The sequence below is a fragment of the Sinocyclocheilus anshuiensis genome, unplaced genomic scaffold (assembly GCF_001515605.1).
Source record: "Sinocyclocheilus anshuiensis isolate Anshui unplaced genomic scaffold, SAMN03320099.WGS_v1.1 scaffold1611, whole genome shotgun sequence".
In the NCBI taxonomy this organism is placed as follows: domain Eukaryota; kingdom Metazoa; phylum Chordata; class Actinopteri; order Cypriniformes; family Cyprinidae; genus Sinocyclocheilus; species Sinocyclocheilus anshuiensis.
In genome coordinates this window covers 119,125-140,884 of record NW_015548275.1, presented here as the reverse complement: position 1 = coordinate 140,884, position 21,760 = coordinate 119,125, and the positions used below count along the sequence as shown (strand labels likewise).

General features: G+C 39.4%; 2 protein-coding genes across 2 annotated transcripts in view; one reads left to right on the top strand and one right to left on the bottom strand.

Annotated features, from left to right (window-relative positions):
• Positions 1-619: 619 nt before the first annotated feature.
• LOC107655767 (NACHT, LRR and PYD domains-containing protein 3-like) overlaps positions 620-21,760 on the bottom strand; it is a 33,642-nt gene continuing 12,501 nt past the window's right edge. The window contains exons 2-5 of the mRNA XM_016443345.1: positions 10,615-10,773; positions 9,460-9,573; positions 6,681-6,821; positions 620-1,736 (exon numbers count right to left, since the gene is read on the bottom strand). Coding sequence (XP_016298831.1) covers positions 620-1,736; positions 6,681-6,821; positions 9,460-9,573; positions 10,615-10,739 — 1,497 coding nt within the window. The 5' untranslated portion in view covers positions 10,740-10,773. The remainder of the gene's footprint in view (positions 1,737-6,680; positions 6,822-9,459; positions 9,574-10,614; positions 10,774-21,760) is intronic.
• Positions 16,289-21,760, top strand: part of LOC107655766 (uncharacterized) — an 11,235-nt gene continuing 5,763 nt past the window's right edge. Inside the window, exons 1-6 of the mRNA XM_016443344.1 lie at positions 16,289-16,375; positions 16,555-16,587; positions 16,710-16,832; positions 16,975-17,034; positions 17,322-17,460; positions 17,580-17,650. Coding sequence (XP_016298830.1) covers positions 16,289-16,375; positions 16,555-16,587; positions 16,710-16,832; positions 16,975-17,034; positions 17,322-17,460; positions 17,580-17,650 — 513 coding nt within the window. The remainder of the gene's footprint in view (positions 16,376-16,554; positions 16,588-16,709; positions 16,833-16,974; positions 17,035-17,321; positions 17,461-17,579; positions 17,651-21,760) is intronic.

Sequence of the window (21,760 nt, the reverse complement as noted above, 5' to 3'; positions counted from 1 at the left end):
GATCAATATATAGATAGATACATGTAATATAATATATGCTTGTGTGTGTATATGTACATGTTTGCAAATATGCATGTACTGTTTAATATCTATATACATAATGAAGGTCATTTGAGGTTATTCTGGATGGAATTGAATTAGGACACATGTTATGTAACCATGGTTCCCTGAGTAGGGAACGAGACACTGCGTCCTCTAGTTTCCTTGCCATGCTGCGGAAAAAAGCTTCAGATGAAGAAGCGGATGATGTGTTATCCCGGCGCCCTTTTATACTGTGATCGCACAGGGTAATGACGTCATAGGCTGTCGCCGGCCAATGATATTGTTGTTTTTAGATGTATGCTTCAGACACGGGTCACGCTGAAGGCATTCCCCATAGCGACCCCTAGAGGACGCAGTGTCTCGTTCCCTTCTCAAGGAACCATGGTTACATACGTAACCTGAGACGTTTCCACCAAAGATCTAACATGGTTATGGGATTAAGCATAATATTTCTGAAACATACTCAACGTGGCTTATAATAGGTCTTCTTTAAACATGATTATTCATTTGCTAATAATTAAACACTCACAGAGCTTTTCTGCAGTTGATCACGGCTGGTACCAGTCTTCTTCTGCCCTCATCTGATGTGTTGTATTTTCTGGTTCCTCATGTTGATCTGAATCAGCAGGAAGTGGATGTACATTTCAGTCAGAGTTTGAGGGATTTCTGCACTCAGATCTTCTTCCAGGAGCTTCTGAAGCACAGTGGATGAGATCCAGCAGAAGACGGGGATGTGGCACATGATGTGGAGGCTTCTTGCTCTTCTGATGTGTGAGATGATTCTGCTGGCTTGATGCTGGTCACTGATTCTCTTCCTGAAATATTCCTCCTTCTGAGGCTCATTGAATCCCTGAATTTCTGTCAGACGGTTGATGTATTTGGAGGGGATCTGATTGGCTGCTGCTGGTCTGGAGGTGATCCAGATGAGAGCAGAGGGAAGCAGCTCTCCTTTCATGAGCTTTGACATCAACACAGCCACTGATGAAGTCTCAGTCACATCACAAACTTTCTGAGCGTCTGAAAACATCAGTGTGATTCTGCTTTCATCCAGACCATCAAAGATGAACACAACTTTACACTCCTCATAAATCTGTGAGTCCAGATCTTGAAGTTCAGGATGAAAGTCCAGCAGAAGTCTGTGAAGACTGTACTGATGATCTCGGATCAAGTTCAGCTCTCGAAATGGAAGCACAAACATGAAATCTACATCCTGATTGGCTTTTCCCTCGGCCCAGTCCAGAATGAACTTCTGCACAGAGACGGTTTTTCCGATTCCAGCGATGCCTTTAGTAAGAACAGTCTTGATCTGCTCTTTCTCCTCAGATCCTGCTTCAGCTGAGGCTTTAAAGATGTCATTGCAGTAGATTGGAGTGTCTTGTGAGTGTTGTGTTCTGGCTGTTTTCTCCATCTGTAAAACCTCATGTTCTTTATTCACTCCTTCTCTCTCTCCCTCTATGATGTAGAGCTGTGTGTAGATGCTGTTCAGGAGGCTTTCATTCTCCTGGAGTTTCAGTCCCTCAAATAATCTCTCATACTTGCTCCTCATGCTGGTTTTGTGCTGGTCTTTGACTCTCTGTAGTTCAGCATTCACTGATCGGGTGCATCTATTCAGGGACGCTTTAGTGGGAGTGAAGCTGCTGGTCGGACAAGAGGCCGAGGGTCTAAACTGTAAGCGTGAGACTCCCTCCACTCTGCTGAAACAACAACAACAAAAGACAATACAATTATGAAAAAAGCTCAAGCTGACATCACAGGTTCTGTTAGTCAATAATTTTCTTATATCCAGTGTTTTCCATTAATGACTAATCTTTTTTGCCCCTTTCATAATGAACTAAAAATATTTTTGGGTCAAAGACAAGACGTCACCATTTTGGTGTCCGCATAAAATTACGTTTACAAAGATGATCAATATATAGATAGATACATGTAATATAATATATGCTTGTGTGTGTATATGTACATGTTTGCAAATATGCATGTACTGTTTAATATCTATATACATAATGAAGGTCATTTGAGGTTATTCTGGATGGAATTGAATTAGGACACATGTTCTCTCCCTGGATGTATATAGTTATTTATTTATTTTTGATATAAATTTTATTATACGTTTTAAGTTTACAAAAGTAATTTTATATACATAAAAATACATGTCAAATGCAAGTAAAGGGTCTACTTTCATATTTCAAATAACTTTGGAACATTATTTCCCCCATATTTTGACATTTTATTTTCACCAAAGTGAATAATTGTCATTCAGTGTAATGGTCCAGACTTTGATTTTACCATTACATCTTTAAATAAACATATAGAATACCAACTTAAAAAATACATTGGTCGGCTTGGCATTTTCAAATAAGTGTTGGCTGTGTTATGTTAAAAGGACTATGTCTTATTGTTTTTTTAAAGTTATGAAATAACCAGGGGACTTTTGTCCCGAAAATGCAGTTTGTCAGAGGTCATTCGGTGTAACAGGAACAAGAAGCCATTCTGAAATCAAATACAATCTGATAGTCATACAGCAGTCTGTGACATCATCAAATGGCTCCTGAAAGACTGTGTGGTGCTGCAGAAAAGTGAATTTATTGCTCTTAAATATTTGTTAATTCCACCTTTTCATGGGTGTGGTATCCGAAGTTACAAAAACACATGACATTCAGTGAAATGCCAAAAAAACACTTTTATTGTTAGATTTTTTGAAGAATAAGTAGATGTTGTAAATAATTGTGATAAATTTTACTGGCTAAGAACAGTTTTTGAAATAGGTGGCAGTTGATTGCCTGCAATATAAGCGGAAGTAGAAGGTTCATCATTTAAGTCAAGTCAAGTCGAGTCAAGTTGAGCTTTATTGTCATTCTGCTGCATGTGGGGACATACAGTGGAACGAAATGTCGTGTCTCACAGGACCACGGTGCTACATAAATAAACATACATATAAACATACAACACTAGACGTAAGAACAATTTTTAAACCTACATAGCTAACTTTCTGAAGCGGTAATCTAACTATACATATACTATAAATAGTTGACTATACATACACATAACCTAAGATAGACTATACAAGTACTTTATATAATAACTAAAAAAAAACATATGACCTGCTCTTTAATTAAATACCTCTTTTGCATAATATCATGTAAAGTGTCCTAATATTGTGTTGGAGTCCCCTACAACAGGTTTAAATGCATCTAAGGTCAGAAAACACTGTAATTTTCCCAGAATATACATTTATACATAGAGTCATTTGTCCATGATTTCGATTCAGTTCTGAGCGAAATGTCTGTAAACCCCTCCCTTCCATAAGCCTACTCTGCTCTGATTGGTCAGCTGGCCAAGCCTGTTGTGATTGGCACAAAGAGGAGCGCTTGAGCAAGTTAGCGAGCGCTACCATCTGTGTTGCCAAGGTTGTTTTTGATGTCGCAGGTTGTAGCAACCCAATAACGTCATATTTAGGCACCGGAATGCGAATTTACCAGGGGAACCCCAACTGAAAGCGTGTATTTTACACCCCAGAACGTGATTTTTAAAGGGGGACCACCCTCGAAACACGATTGGGCTAGTTTGGAGTAGCAATTGGGCGGATTTTGTTGTGACAACCTGGCAACCCTAGCTTGCACCTTTACATAAAACAATAATTTATGCATTTAGCAGACGCTTTTATCTAAAACAATAATATAGTGCTCCAATCAGTTCTTAAAATAATGACATAAAAACATTTTGTTTAACACTTATGCAAGCGAATCGTGCCCACAGCTAAAGTTTAGCTGCTAAACTGTGAACACTTAACAAAACAATAATGGTGAATACGTTAGTCGAGTGCTATTGCGACTAACTGATGAAACAATACAGTTTGAAAACCAAAATATGTCTACTGTAATGTCTGAAGAATGACAGACAAAAGACGCCCCGTGTCTTAATCTTTAATTATAACGCAGAACAGCTGTATCACATGCACACCAGCCTAACTAACTCGTTTCTCTCTACCGGGTCTTTTACTCTCTGCATTAACTCTATAACTACATAAACAGCACTTTCACAATGACTATAAAGTCTGTGCGCTACACTACATTCTTTATTATTAATCGAAGTAATTAGAACAACGACAGTCTACATTAATCAACACATTCTTAAGAAATAGTGGGTTCACAGAGAATTATCAGAACTATTTTAGTAAAACAGTAATATTGTGCTTTACCTGGAAATATCAATCGTACTTACAGGTTGTGGTTCGGAGACGCTTGTTGGTCCAACTAAAGAAGATTAGAAGCCAACGAATATAAAAGGCAAGATTAGAGAAGCAGTCCTCGGTAAAATGAAGAGCACAAACCAGGACGTTTCTCAGTGCTAAATTTAAACTTTGTATGTGGTACTTTACGTGATGTGACAGCAATTTTATTGCATTCATTGTTATTATTGACAAGCGTTTAGCAAATCCCGCATTGCACTCACCAAGATTACAGAAGCAGTCCTCTGCAAAATGACGAGCACACAACAAAAGGTTCGAATTGTATTGCTGTGGTATCGTGGAACACAGCATCTTCTCGACACAGAAAGTGTTCGTATTTCGTGGGCAGGCGGGGATTATGCTAATGTAGGAGGATAGCTACCTTACAAACTGCAAAAGAGCTATTTTTGGAAAACCCATATGACCTGCTCTTTAAGGTCAAGAAGCAAGTAGTGCAATATGATTTTTGGTGCATTCACAAGTAAACATTTGTGTTATCTTATTAAGTCCTTGAAACATCGTAAGTCAAGCAGCTGGCTGGGGAACAGTGCAGATGATTTGTAGTGCATGCGCATGTAAACACACCTATTACGGAGTCTTTTGTGGGATTATGTACACAAAGCAGTGTGTGTGAAAAGTGTCTAGTGCGCATAGAGGAGAGTGTGTTTCTACAGGTGGTTTGTGCAGGCCCTGTAGCACACTTCGAATTGTTTCAGACAGTTTTTTGTGATGTGGTAAGGTTGGTGAGATGGTCCATGTTTCAGGAGGTAGGGGGGTGTGTGGGGTTTCAGAGGAGGGCGGGGCGATTTTAGGTCAGGGCTCTCACAGCCTGGGGGAAAAAGCTGTTGAGCAGTCTGGCGGAGCGGGCTCTGATGCTCCGGTACCGTCTTCCTGATGGTAGGACCTGGAAGAGACTGTGGGAGGGATGGGTGGGGTCCTTCACGATACTGTTGGCTTTGCTGGAGCATCGTGTAAGGAAAATGTCCAGGATGGAGGGGAGAGGGGCACCGATGATCTTTGCAGCTGTGTTCACTGTCCACTGTAGAGTCTTGCGGTCAGCAGCACTGCAGTTCCTGTACCAGACAGTGATGCAGCTGGTCAGCACACTCTCAATGGTTCCCCTGTAGAACGTGGTGAGGATGGGTGGAGGGAGACCTTCTCTTTTAAGTAGGCGCAGGAATGAGAGATGTAGTGTTGGTGGTCCAGGTGAGGTCTTCTGTTATGTGCACCCCAAGGAATTTAGTGCTGCTGACTCTCTCCACAGTCGAGCTGTCGATGGTCAGTGGGGGGTGGTCAACAGAGTTTCTCCTGAAGTCCATCACAACCTCCTTTGTCTTACTCACATTGAGAGACAGGCTTCATCATTTTTGCTGATTAAACCAACCACAGTTAAACCTGTCATCAGCAAACTTGATGATGTGGTTGGAGCTGAACTTGGCAGTGCAGTCGTAGGTCAGCAGCGTGAAGAGCAGCGGGCTGAGCACACAGCCTTGTGGGGCGCCTGTGCTCAGTGTGGTAGTGCTGGAGGTGTTGTGGCCAACACGGACTGACTGAGGTCTTCCGGTTAGAATGTCCAGGATCCAGGATTTAGGGTAATGCTTTTGTCATTCAGTGTCATCCATCACACTGAATGACAGTATCACTGTTAAAATAACAATTTCAGCATCTTAATCATATTACAGATAAATGATGAATGTGCAACATTGACAAATATGTGTTAAACTTAAATTTAAATATTTGAATGCATTTTTGTATTGATTAATTTGTGTTATTGATTAATTTTAGATGCCTAAAAACAGAGAGAGCTGCTAGGCACTGTAAAAAGCCAAAAAGCTAATAAAGTAAGTGCGGACCCAGTAGCTTGGGTGGCACTTTTAAAGCCTGTGCACATCAAGAACAATAACTATAAAGATAACTATAACAGTAACTATGCAAGCCTCCACACCAATGAACGATAGCCTTGTTCATTCTAAGAATGCGCTGCAGGTTTATCATCTGCCGCTTTAAATGCTCGAGCTCTTTAAAGTGGAGTGGATTCTGATTGGCTGTCAATGCTTTTATCATTCATCAGCTGTTAAAAAAATTCGCTCTCAGATTCCAACAATATCATTTCTCTGTGCAGTTAGCATTAGTTGTGCTGTGGAATCTGCTCTTTTGTATTTAGAATTATTTTTTTAACTATATCTTTATCATTATAGTTATCGTACTTGGTGTAAACGTGCCTTTAGCAAGGAAAAATCATTTTGAGGTATTGAGGATTGCAATTGTCAGAATAATTGCTTGCCAATAATTACTGCCATTGCCGGTCCCAAGCCCAGATGTAAAAGGAGGAGGGTTGGGCGAAGGGCTAGCAACCCCTCCCCGTAAAAAAGACCTTGCTACAGAAACACCAACAAGGATTTCAACTGACCTATCGGTTCTGGGAGAGGATGGATCTCTGGCGGGAGATGGTATGAAGCCGGGTAGTGATGCCCCTCCAAGATGTGCGTGTCGGATGAGGTGCTGATGTTGCTTTGGACCACCATCTCCTTGTCGCCCGTGTAAAGCGAAACTTAGGGGAAATTGGACAAGGGCGTCAAATCGGAGATATAGATTCAACACAGCACTTCTGAGGGATTCAACCAAACTGGAGGAATGACACTCGCGAACAAATTTCAAGTTCAGCCAGAACAAATGGAAGAAGATGATGAAGAGGAAACAGTAGACAAGAAATGGAAGACGGTGAATGAGGCGATGAAGAAAACCTGCCAAGAAGTCTTGGGCCCACTAAAGTACAATCACAAGGAGTGGATCTCGGAAGACTCAATGAAGAAAATAGAACATAGAAAAGAGAAGAAAGCGGAAATAAACAACAGCCGCACACGTGCAGAGAAAGCCAAGGCACAGGAACAATATACACAAGCAAACAAGAGTGTCAGGAAAAGTATAAAAGCAGATAAAAAGAACTATGTAGAGACCCTAATAGCAGAAGCAGAAGAAGCAGCCAGAAATAGAAACATGAAAGACTTGTGCTACAAAACTATATGGGTATACAAGGGCAGGCTTTAAGATGGTTTAGATCCTACCTGTCTCATCACTTCCACTTTGTTTATTTAAATGGGGAGTCATCTCAATTATCACCAGTAGATTAGTTTCCACTGTTATGCTGATGATACTCAACTATATATATCTCAACAAGACCAGATGAAACTTCTAAATTATCTAAGCTAATAGAGTGTATTAAAAATGTAAATGATTGGACATCCAAATTCAATAGGAGAAAATTATTGGTCAAGACAGAGATATTACTTATTGGACCAAAAAACAGTACACAGAATCTCTTAGATTACAATTTGCAACTAGACGGATGTACTGTTACTTCCTCTACAAAAATATGGGTGTTATATTAGATAGCAACTTGTCTTTTGAAAATCATATTTCCCATGCTACAAAAACAGCAATCTTCCATCTTAGAAACATTGCCAAGTTACGAAACGTGTTACCTGTTTCTGATGCAGAAAAGCTAGTTCATGCATTCATAACCTCTAGACTGGACAAATAATGCATCTCATAATCTTGTACTGCAGTTATAGCTGATCAAATGCACATTATTATTCCTTAGCTTGGGTTGAACAAATCATTTTTGCTTGGTTGGAACAGCAGCTACGCTAATTATGTCTCTATTTGTTTATCTGTTTCTGCCACGGGATTGACATCAGGGATTGAATTACACAAACTTCAGTCTGGAACCAGCCCTTACAAAGACCTGAGAGGACCGAACACCTGAGAAGAGATGATGCAAACCCCTTCAGAGGACCTCAGATGATGCCAACCCTGAAACAACATAAACTACCAAATTTTGATAAAATTTTGATTGCAACATATAATCAATGCCGTTAATAGTGTTCATCATCTGTTTGATTACGTCATTAACTGAATTTTACCGTACATTTCTGCCATATGTACATCAATTTGACAGTCACCACTGACAAGCTACTACTAAATATATTGTAGAAACTTAATTTTCTGTAAAGCTGCTTTGCAACGATTTGTATCTTGAAAAGTGCTATACAAATAAACTTGAACTGAATTGAATTGAACTTGTATGCAACCACCAGAAAGTTTAGTAAACCAGAAAGACCAGGAAAACAGATAAATGATGATGAAGGACAGAAGAGAAGATGGGCTGAACACTTTGAGGAGCTGTTTAACAGGCCAGCCCCACAGGACCCACCAGATATCCAACCAGCAGATAGAGATTTGCCAGTAGACTGTAGTGCACCAACAAAGGAAGAAATCTGTAAAGCCATTAAGAAATCGAAAAGCGGTAAGGCAGTAGGACCTGACAGTATTCCAGCAGAGGCATTAAAGACTGACACAGAGACTACAGTAGAGATGCTCCATCCCCTTTTTAAGAAGATCTGGGAAGAAGAACAAGTACCCACAGAATGGAGAGAGGGTCATCTCATTAAGATACCAAAGAAAGGCAACTTGAGCTCCTGTTCTAACTACAGAGGGATTACACTACTATCCATCCCAGGGAAGGTTTTTAACAGGATTCTACTGGAAAGGATGAAGGACGTTGTCGACCCCCAGCTACGAAACCAACAGGCTGGCTTTCGCAAAGATAGATCATGCACGGACCAGATCGCAACTCTGCACATCATCCTGGATCAGTCTCTCGAGTGGAACTCATCCCTGTACGTCAATTTTATTGACTTCGAGAAAGCGTTCAATAGCGTGGACAGGGCATCACTTTGGAGGCTGCTTAGACATTACGGGGTGCCGGAGAAAATCACTAACATCATCAGAAACTCTTACGAGGGACTGACTTGTAGAGTGGTCCATAAAAATATGTGGAAAAAACTAAATTTAAAGCTGTATTACACTTATTTTTTTAGTGCTTGAAACACCCTTTTCGTCTTTGACCCTTTTACACTTCTCATAATAACATAAATGGTCTCTAAAGCTGTGCTATTTTGTGCTATTGTTTTTGTTGCTCATGCATTGAAAAACAAACTAAAATTTGAAAATCGCAATATGGCTTTTTGTGCTTACCAAATTGCCAAAAGGTATACAGTCTGATGTACTGGATTTCAGAGTGAAGTACAGCACTAATATTCATTTACACATGCATTTAATTTCTCTGTGTTTTTAAGTCTCCAAGTTTCACTAGATCAGTTAAACCACCACCACATATTTATCCTCACCTGGGGTCAGTGGTCACTGGTTCATTACTGAAATTAGGAGGAGCATCCAATGATATGTCCCTCTTCAGAGACACACGGCTGGGATCTGCAGATGAAGATCTCTGACGCCAGATACTGACAAAACACACAGAAATCATTCTTCCTTTAGTTGTGTCTGCTGTTTCATTTATTATAAGTCTGTCTCTAATGGCTGTTTCACACCGTCTGTGTTTCTAATGAGTAACTGAGTCACTGCTGATTGTGATTCCTCTGATCACCCTCATGTTACAAGCTTTTGTTTATGATTGTCAGCAAACCCTGCTGTCTCTCCCACACACACACACACACACACACACACTCTCTCTCTCAATTTAACATATAGTGTAGTGTAGATTGTATGACAAATATGCTTCAACAAACTATACATAGGCTACTTTAAATCATCTTAACATGATTTTGTTAATGACCACCAGCATATTCTGTCTGCCACACACACACACCATTTAACCATAAACATGTGAAACCATATGTGACCCTGTACCACAAAAGCAGTCTTAAGTCGCTGGGGTATATTTGTAGCAATAGTCAAAAAAAACATTGTATGGGTCAAAATTATCGATTTTTCTTTTATACCAAAAATCATTAGGACATTAAGTAAAGATCATGTTCCATGAAGATATTTTGTAAATTTCCTACCGTAAATATATCAAAACTTAATTTTTGATTAGTAATATGCATTGCTAAGAACTTCATTTGGACAACTTTAAAGATGATTTTCTCAATATTTAGATTTTTTTGCACCCTCAGATTCCAGATTTTCAAATAGTTGTATCTCGGCCAAATATTGTCCGATCCTAACAAACCATACAGCAATGGAAAGCTTATTTATTCAGCCTTCAGATGATTCAGATGAATTGACCCTTATAACTGGTTTTGTGCTCCAGGGTCACATATAACATGCAGTGTAGTGTAGATTATATGATAACATTAGTCTTCAACTTAAGCTATACTTTTGGTTTAAATAATTTAAACAAGCTTGTGGCTTTTTCATCTCTTGTGTGTTTCTGATTTCTTTGTTTTACACGGTGCTGAAAAACATATGAAGACTGTGAAGCACAGAAGACTTCAATTTTATGTTTTTAATAATATGTTTCTATTACTGGATTCATTTCTCACCTGGGGTCAGAGGTCACTGGATCAACACTGAATTTAAGAGGAAGGCCCATGGATTCGTCACTCTTCAGAGACACACAGCTGGGATCAGCAGATGAAGATCTCTCACCGCTCTCTCTGTTCTCCATAATGACAAACTGACTTCAGACCTGCATATGGAAACTGTAACGTCAGGAGGATCCAAAAGCAAGGCTTTATTAAAAGTGTGGTCAGACAAGCAGGGTCAAAACACCAGCAAACAGTAATATCCAAGGCACAGGCAAAAGGGTAATCCAATACACAGGCAATAGTCAGGGCAGGCAGTAAACAAACAATGAAGAAACAAGGAAACAGTCCAGGGTCAGAAACAAGGAACAAGGAGAACACGGGAACACTACAGGCTTAACAGTCATCAGCGGTGTGAGAGTTGGTGCGTCTTAATCAGCTCCCTTGTTCAGTAGTCAGGGCACTGATCAGGGAGTCAGCCATTTTAAGGGCTGTCTCAATCGCGAAATCCTTCCAATGCACTGGAACATTCGCTCCCTGAAAAATCCCACAATGCACCGCAAAAACTAGGGAGCATCGCTGCTCAATATGCTCCCTTACCGGAAATAACGTCACATTCTGAAGCGTGAAACATAAACCACACAAGCCAACTCGATATATATAATGACGCGCAATAGAAGATTTGAAAAGACAAACCGTTTTTTAGTATATTTCAACATAAACACACATCGCTAGACAGGAATTGAACACATCTAATTAACATTTATAATCAATATTCGACTGAAATGTTGTAAGAACATATAACAGAACAATGTGTTTAAAAAGAATAAAAAATATTAAAAAAATTAGATTGGTCCTGCCTGTCGTTTATTAATTCCAGTGATGACGTTCTATTATGTTGTCCATTGACGTTGTACGTAATCATGTCACTGGAATTCGAGTGATCACTGTCCCAACGTGCAGTGAGTCAGGGAACTTACCAGTGCCCGAATTCGTGAACACGATCTACTGATTCACGAGCTCGGGAGCTGACTGAGACACTGTGTGTGTGTGCCATTCTTATAGTGTGTGACTGATGAGGTGCTAATGAGTCCAGGCAAAGCATTATGGGTGTCCTGGGTGAATAGTAAAAGTCATGGATGGAGTGCCCTCTGGTGGAGATCATGGGTACTCCAGTGAAAAATCGTGACAGAAACACAAGAGAACAAATGACACATAATATTGTGATTATGATTCCAGTGAAAACAAAGCTTAATGCTACACACACAATGACATTCAAGAGAATGTGGCGCTTCAGACGTTGAGCTAGAGCAGTTTGTGGAGGATCCTTTTCTTCTGACGTCCATAAAATGATGGTTTACTGACTGCAGTGGAAGAACTGCACAAAGGCCAGATCTGAACCCACTGAACCCCTTTGAGATGAACAGAGATCCAGAGCTCATGACCATCGGCAGAATCTGAACTCACTAACGCTTTTGTGTCTTACTGAACATTTCACTTCACCAGCAGGAGAAAAGCATGAATCCCTGTTCAGAGGGTTGATGTGTTTCTGCTGCTGTAACGTGACGTCACTGACGGCTTCTCTGCGCACAAATCAACTAATGATTACGACATCTGATGATGATCATTTTCACGACTGATCTTTAATTGCTGAAGCGCTGGTGAAAAAAAAAAAACTGAAATCTGAGACATCTTTGTCAAATATTTAATAGTTGCTCTTCCTCCACAACGAGTTTCAGTGTATTCATTAATTTTTCCAGCACATTTTATTTTTTAAAGTGAAAAAGGTGCCGTGCCTCGTATTTGCATGTTATATTCATCAGTCTATAGATAAATCAAGCAGCTTCTATGAAGCAGCAATCCTTATTCTTGATATCAAACCCTAAACATTGCTTCTCAGATTAGACATTTTTGGTCTGTAAATAATAAATATACATGAAAATGCTGAAATATGGCAGAAATATTACACAGAGCTTAGACTAATGTCAGCAGCAGCTGATAATGCAGATGTGAAGAGAATTCATTCTGAATCAGTGCTGATGATTCCTGCTTCATTTCATCGCTTGTCATGCGATGATTGTCATGTAATCATGAAACTGAACTCACTGCATATAGAGGATAATGCAGATGTGAAGAGAATTCATTCTGAATCAGTGCTGATGATTCCTGCTTCATTTCATCGCTTGTCATGCGATGATTGTCATGTAATCATGAAACTGAACTCACAGCATATAGAGATTCATATGTCATGATTCAGCACAGTATCATAACTGGAGAGAGACTGAGTGAGAGAGAAAGACAAACTGGCCGATATTTCATGCTGGAAATGCAAACATGTTATTGTAACAGTCTATTATTTTATGTTTTAAAGTGATCTTGGCGTCATCACTCAATTATCACAAAGCAGGCACTTTAATAAGGCTGTGTAGAGTTTAATAGCAGAAAACACATCTGTATGTCAGAATCAAACTCTCACTAAAGCTGATCGTCTGTGAATCGCCGCTGTAGCAGTCGATTCTGTTCCCTTCTGGAATCCCTGTTCCTCCTCTACGAAGCGTGTCCGCTGACAACTTACACAGAGGCACCGAAGCGCAACTGGATATACGGAAAGCGAAAAGGGACAAAAGTGTTGGCGCTACTTTCCAATGTCTTGCTACACTGCAGCGTAATAAAATTATTGTCACACTCCCGTTAATGTTCTGTGGTTTTAATTATTCTTGCAAATGTTCCTTTGTTTTTGTCTAATGTCTGAGTTTATGTAGTTGAAATTTACATATACAATTTAGCCTAATCTGTCAGTGCAGACATCTAAACTCGACGCCTCATATTATCATTTCTATACAAGACTATAATACATTATAATAATTAATCTATCAGTCCTCTAACTGATAACTTCATGGCATATATTGAATTTGAACACTACAAAACGTTATTGTTTTCACAAGAAGGTCTCAATACAAGATGCAAGGGTAAATATACCGCCAATTATAGTAACTGGCACATAGCCTAATTTCAGAGGGCACTAATGAAATCAAATAATCAAGTTAATCAATGGAGCTATAAATTGGGGACATGACCATGCCACATTGTTCAGATTGTATGAAAATGCCAGCAAGTGACAATGGATCCAAAAATGTTTGAGGAAACATTCAATTATAAAACTCGTGGCATTTACCCGTTTGACATAATAAAAAGAGCATAAATATGTCATTTGCAGACTTGTTGATGGTAAGCAAACTACTCTAAGTGATATTCATATAGGCTACTGACAGTGAGACTTGATACAAAGTTAATACTTGTCAATAAACTATACTAAATTGACTTTCCAGCAATTACAGTGGTAAAAATGACCTGTTCTTTAATATCATTTTCTTGCATTAGGCCTTCAGAACATCTTTGCTAGTTGTCTTTTTGTTTATTTTATTTTAGATTTTGCTAACAATAATGCTGTTTTAATAGATGGCAGACTTTACCACATTTCCTCAAAAAACAATGTTGAGTTGAGAAGAAAAGTGGTTGTTGGGCAAAAAGAGGCCAACCAAATCTTTTTAGAATTGCCATACCATGCCAGCCCCTATAGAGCACACTGCGGAACAGAACAGACAAAGCTTGCCATTTTAGCCAGATTCTACTGGCCTGGAATGGGGGTGGACATTGATAAATGGGTTAATATAAAATTATTCCTTTCACCTTTGCTGTGAGATACAAATGGATTGTTTTAGATTGCATTTCTCATGTGCTTATTTCTGAATATCAGGGTTTGCAGTGTGCCCAGTGCCAATTTAGCAGGCTGTCCTTTTCAGCAGGCTGTTATTTTCCTGTTTAAGGTGGACAAGCCTCTGGAACTGCTGGGTATGGACCTAGTGGGGAAAGTCACCAGGACCAACAAAGGAAATGAGTACATCTGTGTCCTGGTTGACTATTACACAAAATGGACAGAGGCTTATGTGATTCCAAATAAAACTGCTGCAGTTGTCTCTCGCTGCATCTTCAATTTCTTTAACAGGTTTGGGGCACCAAAGAGGATACTCACTGACCAAGGCACTGAGTTTGAGAATCAGGTTTGTAGCTTGCTGAATGAACCAAATTTGTATGCATGGAAAAATTGTGTACATAAAATATGCAATGAACCAAATGTTTTGTGCAAATCAGAATCCTACAAATCTTATGCATGTTTTGCAAACAGATCAATAAAGAACTCTGTGCCTTCCTCAGTGTGGAAAGAAGCCTCTGTGCCCCATATCATCCACAAACTAACGGGCTTGTGGAAAAACTAAATGGAACCATTCAGAGCTGAACCTTTATTAACAGGTGGCTTTGTGGGAATACAATATTCAAGGTAATATATCAGGCTACTGATAACTTTCAACTTCTTTTGGTTCTGACTCTAGAGCCTTGTGTAATCTCGTGGATGCACAACCTGGAAAATGGGATGAGTACCTAGATGCAGTAATGTTTGGTCTAAGAACCAAAAAAAAAACAGGAGCAGAGACAGAGGGTGGCAAATCAGGCACCGTTCTCTGAAGGCCAAAAGGTACTACAGAAAAACATAAGGACCCAGCAGAGGAAGGGGGCAAGCTTGAGCGCAGCTGGGTGGGACCATATGAAATTATACTCCTAAAAGACAAGAGCGCACATCTGAGGGATGAGAAGGGTTACATATACTCCAAAATCAGTACAGACCACCTAAAATTATTTAAAGAAGACATGCCCCGGATACCCCACAGACTTACTCTAGATGAACCCCAACTTAAAAGACCACATGAAGAAACTGGACAAAACCCTTCACCTACACCTGTAGACCTCACTATCTAGATCATTATATAGATATAAAACAGTTCAAGCATATCACAATGTTAGGACAAAAAATAATTAGCGCTGCTGCGAGGGTGTTTCTATACAACGCCTGAGGGAGTGACGGCAAATTTGACATGTCAATCTCAATATTTTTCTCCTCTTTTGGAAAGTCGTGGAAATGACATATAACAAATAAAACAAGACTATTCATTCTGTTATATTTTTATTTACGGGTGGGACGTGTGTCCCCACGACCCCCCACCACTTTTTGCAACATCTCGCGGCACGCACGGATGTACCTAAAGAAACATCTCCATTTGAAAACGTTGGTCTGTGTTAAATAACAGGGGATCTATCGCTGGAATGTGTTATGGCGAACGCTCGTTGCTGCTGTTATCAGTTCTCTCTTGGCACTCGTGCACAATGCGCAGTCTTCACACAGACGATCGTACGCTTTGTTCTGGTAAAAGCACAAAATAAAATGCACACAAACATGTCTTTGCTCTCGATATACAATTACTGATGAACACCTTTGGATTTAATGAGAGAAAAAAAACTACACAGAACCCAGAACCTCGGAAATGCTTGACAAAAGCTCTACCACTAGACCACTAAAGCACACAAATAATCAACGCGAATTTATGTATTTATTCAGTACTGTGAAGAATCTCGGTACTAATTGTATTTTATTATTAGTACATTTATAATTAATTTATATTAATATAGTCGCTTGCAATGTGGGCAGGGCCCACGTGGGCTGCGGGCCCCCCCGGCACGGGCCCCAGTGCGGCTGCACTGCCTGCACTGTCTGTAGTTACACCACTGAACTGCACCAAAGCTTTCTCCCCGTGTCTCCCCCAAATCATCCTCTTCCCTGTCTCCACTGGATTTATCAATGCCACTTCCTCTCCTGTGTCCCACACCACTACGCTGGCAACAGCAACAGTTATACCAGCTGACGCCAAGGAGGCAGTACATAGCTGTAAGTGCTGATGTAAAATCTCATGTTGTAATCGATCAATGTTGGTCTGAATTCTAATATTTGTCAGGTGGTGAGTGCTTTCTTTTCTGTAGGTATCAAAAGTGCCTGGGCTGGAAATGACAGTCATGTACTGCTGTCCAAAGTGGGACCCTATTAGTTATTTTACCATTTTTTTACAGATCGGCCCTGGGAAGTTGGAGTTGGAGAGTGAGGTATATATTTTATTGATGTGTTTGTTTGTTTGTTTGTTTGTTTGTTTTTTTGTGTCAGATAAGGTTTTCATGTAGTGTATTAATATTTTGAATTAATGTTTTATTTTCCAATGTTTGCCAAGGTAATAAATGCATATCTGACACTGAAAGTGAGGCAGCACAATTTGACCTCACCAGAGAAAGCCTTCCATATGGACACATTTGCTATAACAGCCATGTGGAATGGAAAATATCAGGGACTCAAGGTCTGTTGTATATATTAATGCTTTATTAATTAATTTTTATATTAATTTTGTTCGGGCCATGTGTAAAATTAATTTGTGTTGTCGGTACAAAAGGCCTTAGATGCTTTGCTTAGCAATGTGTTGATAACATTTTTATTTTCAGGTGGACCCAGCAAACTATGAGGTCATAGTGGGCATTGTAAATGAGTGTCACCATTGGTTTGTTTGTGATGGAGAACAGTTTCCTTTGAGCTTTCCCTTATCCCCTTTTTGCACTAATATTCTCTTGTTGTGATTGCTCCTGGGGACCCACTTTCCTGCAGAGTTCCGCTCCAACCCTAATCAAACACACCTGAACTGGCTAATCAAGGTCTTCAGGATCACTTGACAAGTCAGAGGCCAGGTGTGCTAAAGCAGGTTGGAAATAAACTTTGCAGAACAGTGGGTCCCCAGGAGCAGGGTTGAAGACCTATGACATATGAAATGTTAATTGAAATAGGAGGATTTGTGTTTAATTTTTCTTTTTCTTTAAACTTTTTCCAGTTTGCAGAACATATTTTGCAAAATACCAACATTGACTTCTCCAATGCGCCACAAGACGTAACACAACTCAGAATGGAGATTGCATCAACTCTGCTTGACCAATCTGGTATGTTTTTTTTTTACCACAAATGTTACTGACATGCTTTTTGTGCATCACTTTCATTAGTGTTTTGAAGATTTGACCTAAAAAATATCATACCTTGTCCATTGTACTGTACCTCATAGATGACCTAAGTGACCGGTGTTACTTTTGTGGGGAGGCAGAAACATTTGATGACTCTGCGGATGTTCTCTGGGTAACCTTTTTTTAAATTTATTTATTAAATTGGTGTAGAATATTAAAAAGCGAGGTGTGCTCTGATTGGCCAGCTATCCAGTGCGTTGTGATTGGCTGAATACCTCAAGCGTGTGACGGAAATGTTACGTCCCTCACCATACTGTGATGATGCCCTGTCCGGCCGGAGCGACGAGACAAAAACATTAAAACACATTATAAACGAGGCATTTGTTGCATCCAGTGGGGACATAATTACAGATTATAATGACTTATACTGTCTTTTTATGCGTTGCGTTGCATCGCGCCTCGTAAACATAAAACCATGTCTGCATTTGTGATGGGAGAAACAACAAACAACAAGCGCTACTCTACACTGCTCAATGATTTCTAGTCGTGTCCTCTTTTGGAAGACCAAACTAAGTAGTTTCGCTTTCACAACGAAACACACGGGGGCTAGAGTGAGCAGAGGCGGTGGGCTTGAGAACGACAATCGACGAAGGAAGCAACTTTACAGATCTTCTTTATGCACCAAGAGCTTGTAACACTCCAAAGAGAAAGGAACAATTGAAATCGCATCATATGAAGTTCAATTAGAAATTAAACATGAAGTATTAATGAGGTTAGAGGGAAAATGCCCTCTATAAAGGTAAAAAATGCCCTTGGATTAAATATAAAAAAACATTCAGACTTATGTCACAGCTGATAGAAAACTGATAAGAATATTGCTTCAGAATAAATCATATTTGCAAAAAATAAAAATAAATTTTTTAAAAGTTCTTTGTCATAAATACAGTTTACAAAAGGTCACGAGGGAGCAATCGGTTTCCCATCTACTGTAAAGTTTTCACTGCGTTCACCCCTCATCACACCACAGCTGTTTCCTCCAGCGAAAATCTAGCCCTTAACACATGAACGCATAATTTATAAAACGATCATGTTGCTACAGTGCATGTGGCATACCATACAGTCATTCACAGAACTGATTAAAGACGGTGACAGACAGCACTCAGTCAATTCACTAATTCAACTAAATATCAGAGTGATTGACAGAGATACAGTAGAAACATTATGTGTCGTTTTGTATTAAATATTGTTTTGTATGAAATAATGACCCAGATCGTGAAATACATTTATTAGCCTTAGAGTAAAGGAAGCACAACTCGGGAACTGAGAGCATCCGAGGAGCATGTGAATGCTATGTATATTTATTTTAAATATTTCTAATGTTCTTTAATGTTATCCATCGGTTTTTTTTTTTGTGTGGCTCTTTTTTTTAAAGTATCGGTTCAGGCACCGGTACCGTTTTAAAAGTATCGATTTGGCACCGGTATCATAAAAAACCCAATCGATACCCAACCCTAGTAGTGTGTTCACCTCCCTCAGTGTTGACTTATGAAAGGAGCGAGGAGCCTAGAGTCACCCCCAAAAGGAGGAGGATAGAGGCCAATGATTCCCTATATGAGCTCCTCCGAGAGATGCAGGAGAGGGAGCGGGAGGAGAGGCAAGAACGAGAGGCTCTGCTGAGGGAAGAGAGGAGAGACGGGAGATGGCTGCGTGAGATAATCGCTTTAGTGTCCGTGACGTCACTCGTAGGGTTCAGAAGAGCATTTTTGAAGCCTAAAGTGGGTGGAGCCGACCGCCGCCATCTTGGCAGCACGTCACCGCACGTCACTCCCGGATAATCGAAAATGGGCAAAAAGGCGGGACGTGGGTGAAGCTGAGGCGCTAGTTGCTGAAACCACGCCTGTCTATGGTGACGGCAGTGCTGCCGTGCAAAGACAAAACACCATAACTTTGTTTTTGATCGAAATGAGTTATTGATAATTTTGGGACATATATGACCTCCTTGATCATGTGTATAAGTATCTTGGAGAAAAGCCCAGGAGAAACCAAGGCAGAACACCGTATCATCAGTTACCGCTCTTTGACTTTGTTTTAGATCGCTCCAATTAAGTTACGGTGCTCTGCATCTGTTTAGCCGTTCGTCAGTATTACTGTACCAGCCTGGAGTTATACGGTATTCTGCCCCTGTTTTTACTGTACATTAAAGTCTGAGCTTTTAAATTACGGTGTGACTTGGGTTTCATACATCTGTCGGCACTTCTTTAGACAAACAAATTAGATAGACGGGAGCACCGTGAGGATTCCCGGTGGGCCGGTCTGTTTTTTGGCCGCGAGGGCCGGTGTTGTCATGCCACTGGGTTGAACTATGCTGTTCCTAGGCTGCCTGCACTCATAGCAGCCCCACTCTTTTTATTTATTTTCTCACAGGCCATAGTATTATTTTCACCAGTTCATATCAGAAATTGTGAAACAATGAAATCAGTTTGGGCGAATGCAAACAACTTATTGATCATGAGCCCAACATCCAGCACGGCAGGAAAACATTTAATCTACCCGAGGGAAGAGGTCTTTCATTGTAAGTTAATGCTGTTAAATAGAGAGGGGAAAAAATGCATTACAAAAAAAAATATATATATATATAGTTCTTGCGTAGGCTATTCTTAAACTTGGACCTCATTACTGAAGTAAAAATCCAAGCACCAGAAGCTGCCCACACTCTCTTAAGTTTTCTTTAATTGAAAAATATGCATTTTCATTCATTCAAAGGCTATAGTTGCAATAATATTTTAGATCAAAACTTTAAGTGCCATTGTTTAAAAAAAAAAATGCTTGATTGACTGACGTTTGTACCATATGGTATAGACCATTTGTAATTTCACAGTATTTTCATTGCCTCAATTACACGTGTGAAGTACATTATGGTACAGTACAAATATTTGGAACGTCCCTTATTTTCTTTCTTGCGTAGGCTATTCTTAAACTTGGACCTCATTATTGAAGTAAAAATCCAAGCACCAGAAGCGGCCCACACTCTCTTAAGTTTTCTTTAATTGAAAAATATGCATTTTCATTCATTCAAAGGCTATAGTTGCAATAATATTTTAGATCAAAACTTTAAGTGCCATTATTTAAAAAATAAATAAATAAATGCTTGATTGACTGACGTTTCATAGACCTTCAGTTGTTAGATTTTCAAATTTCATGCCATTTGTAATTTCACAGTATTTTCACCTCAATTACATGTGTGAAGTCACAATTCTATAATGGTACAATTTACTCAGGCCGATGATATTTTTTGTATGACATTTAAAATTCTTTTTAGAATAATTGTAGATAAATAGGTTAAGGAAAACAATTGTGATTATTTCTGAGAACTTTTTAACTGCAGGCAGTTAGGCCTACATTATGGTACAGTACAAATATCTGGAACGTCCCTTATGCTGTCCCTTATTTTCTTAAAGAATAAACACTATTTTCTTAAAGAATAAGATAAAGAATCACAATTGTCCCTTATTTTCAATTTCTTATGTTAATTGGCAATGATGATGTAATCATCTTTTGACTCCCAAGACAGCGGAACCTTGCTCAAAAAAAAAGTAATTGTTGGAGATATGCTAGCAAAAAATAATAGATAGCGCAAAGGTGGCACTGAAAAGGCCAGTAAAAAAAACAAAAAAAACAAAGTGCGCCAGTCTAAGGCAAGAAACTCCAGGGCTTAAAATGAGTCCCACTCCGGCCCTGGGCCAAGTATGTCTTGCATCCTTTAATGTTAGCAAACATTGCAAATAAATTAGTTGCAAAACGGTATCCACTCACGTCTAAATTTTTGTCTGGTTGTTACGATCAGAAATTTTTTTTTAATTACATTACTATATGTTATAGCCTAGCCAATGATCACTAGATTTTATACAGATGTTACTATAATGATTCTGTAAATGGTGATCAGCACCCAAATATTGTATATAATGTGGAAGCTACTGCCTTTTGCCTTGGTGTGACATCTCATTTTTTGCAGACAGTGCAAAGGCAGAGTACCTACAATAACTTCAAAATAGTGGTAAAAATTAAGTTTGAGATCATTTTCATTAAAACATCTAATCTCCAGTGTCCTACCCATAATTATTTTTTTTTCTGGACAAATAAAAATCTTTAAAGCCATTTTTCTAACTTCACAGTCTAGCGAGTTTTACACTCTGGAGCAGAGCTGCAGTCCACCTGTCACTCAAGTGGCCACGCCCTTAATTATGCAGAACTTTAAGGCTTAATATAATTTAAACGGATGAGT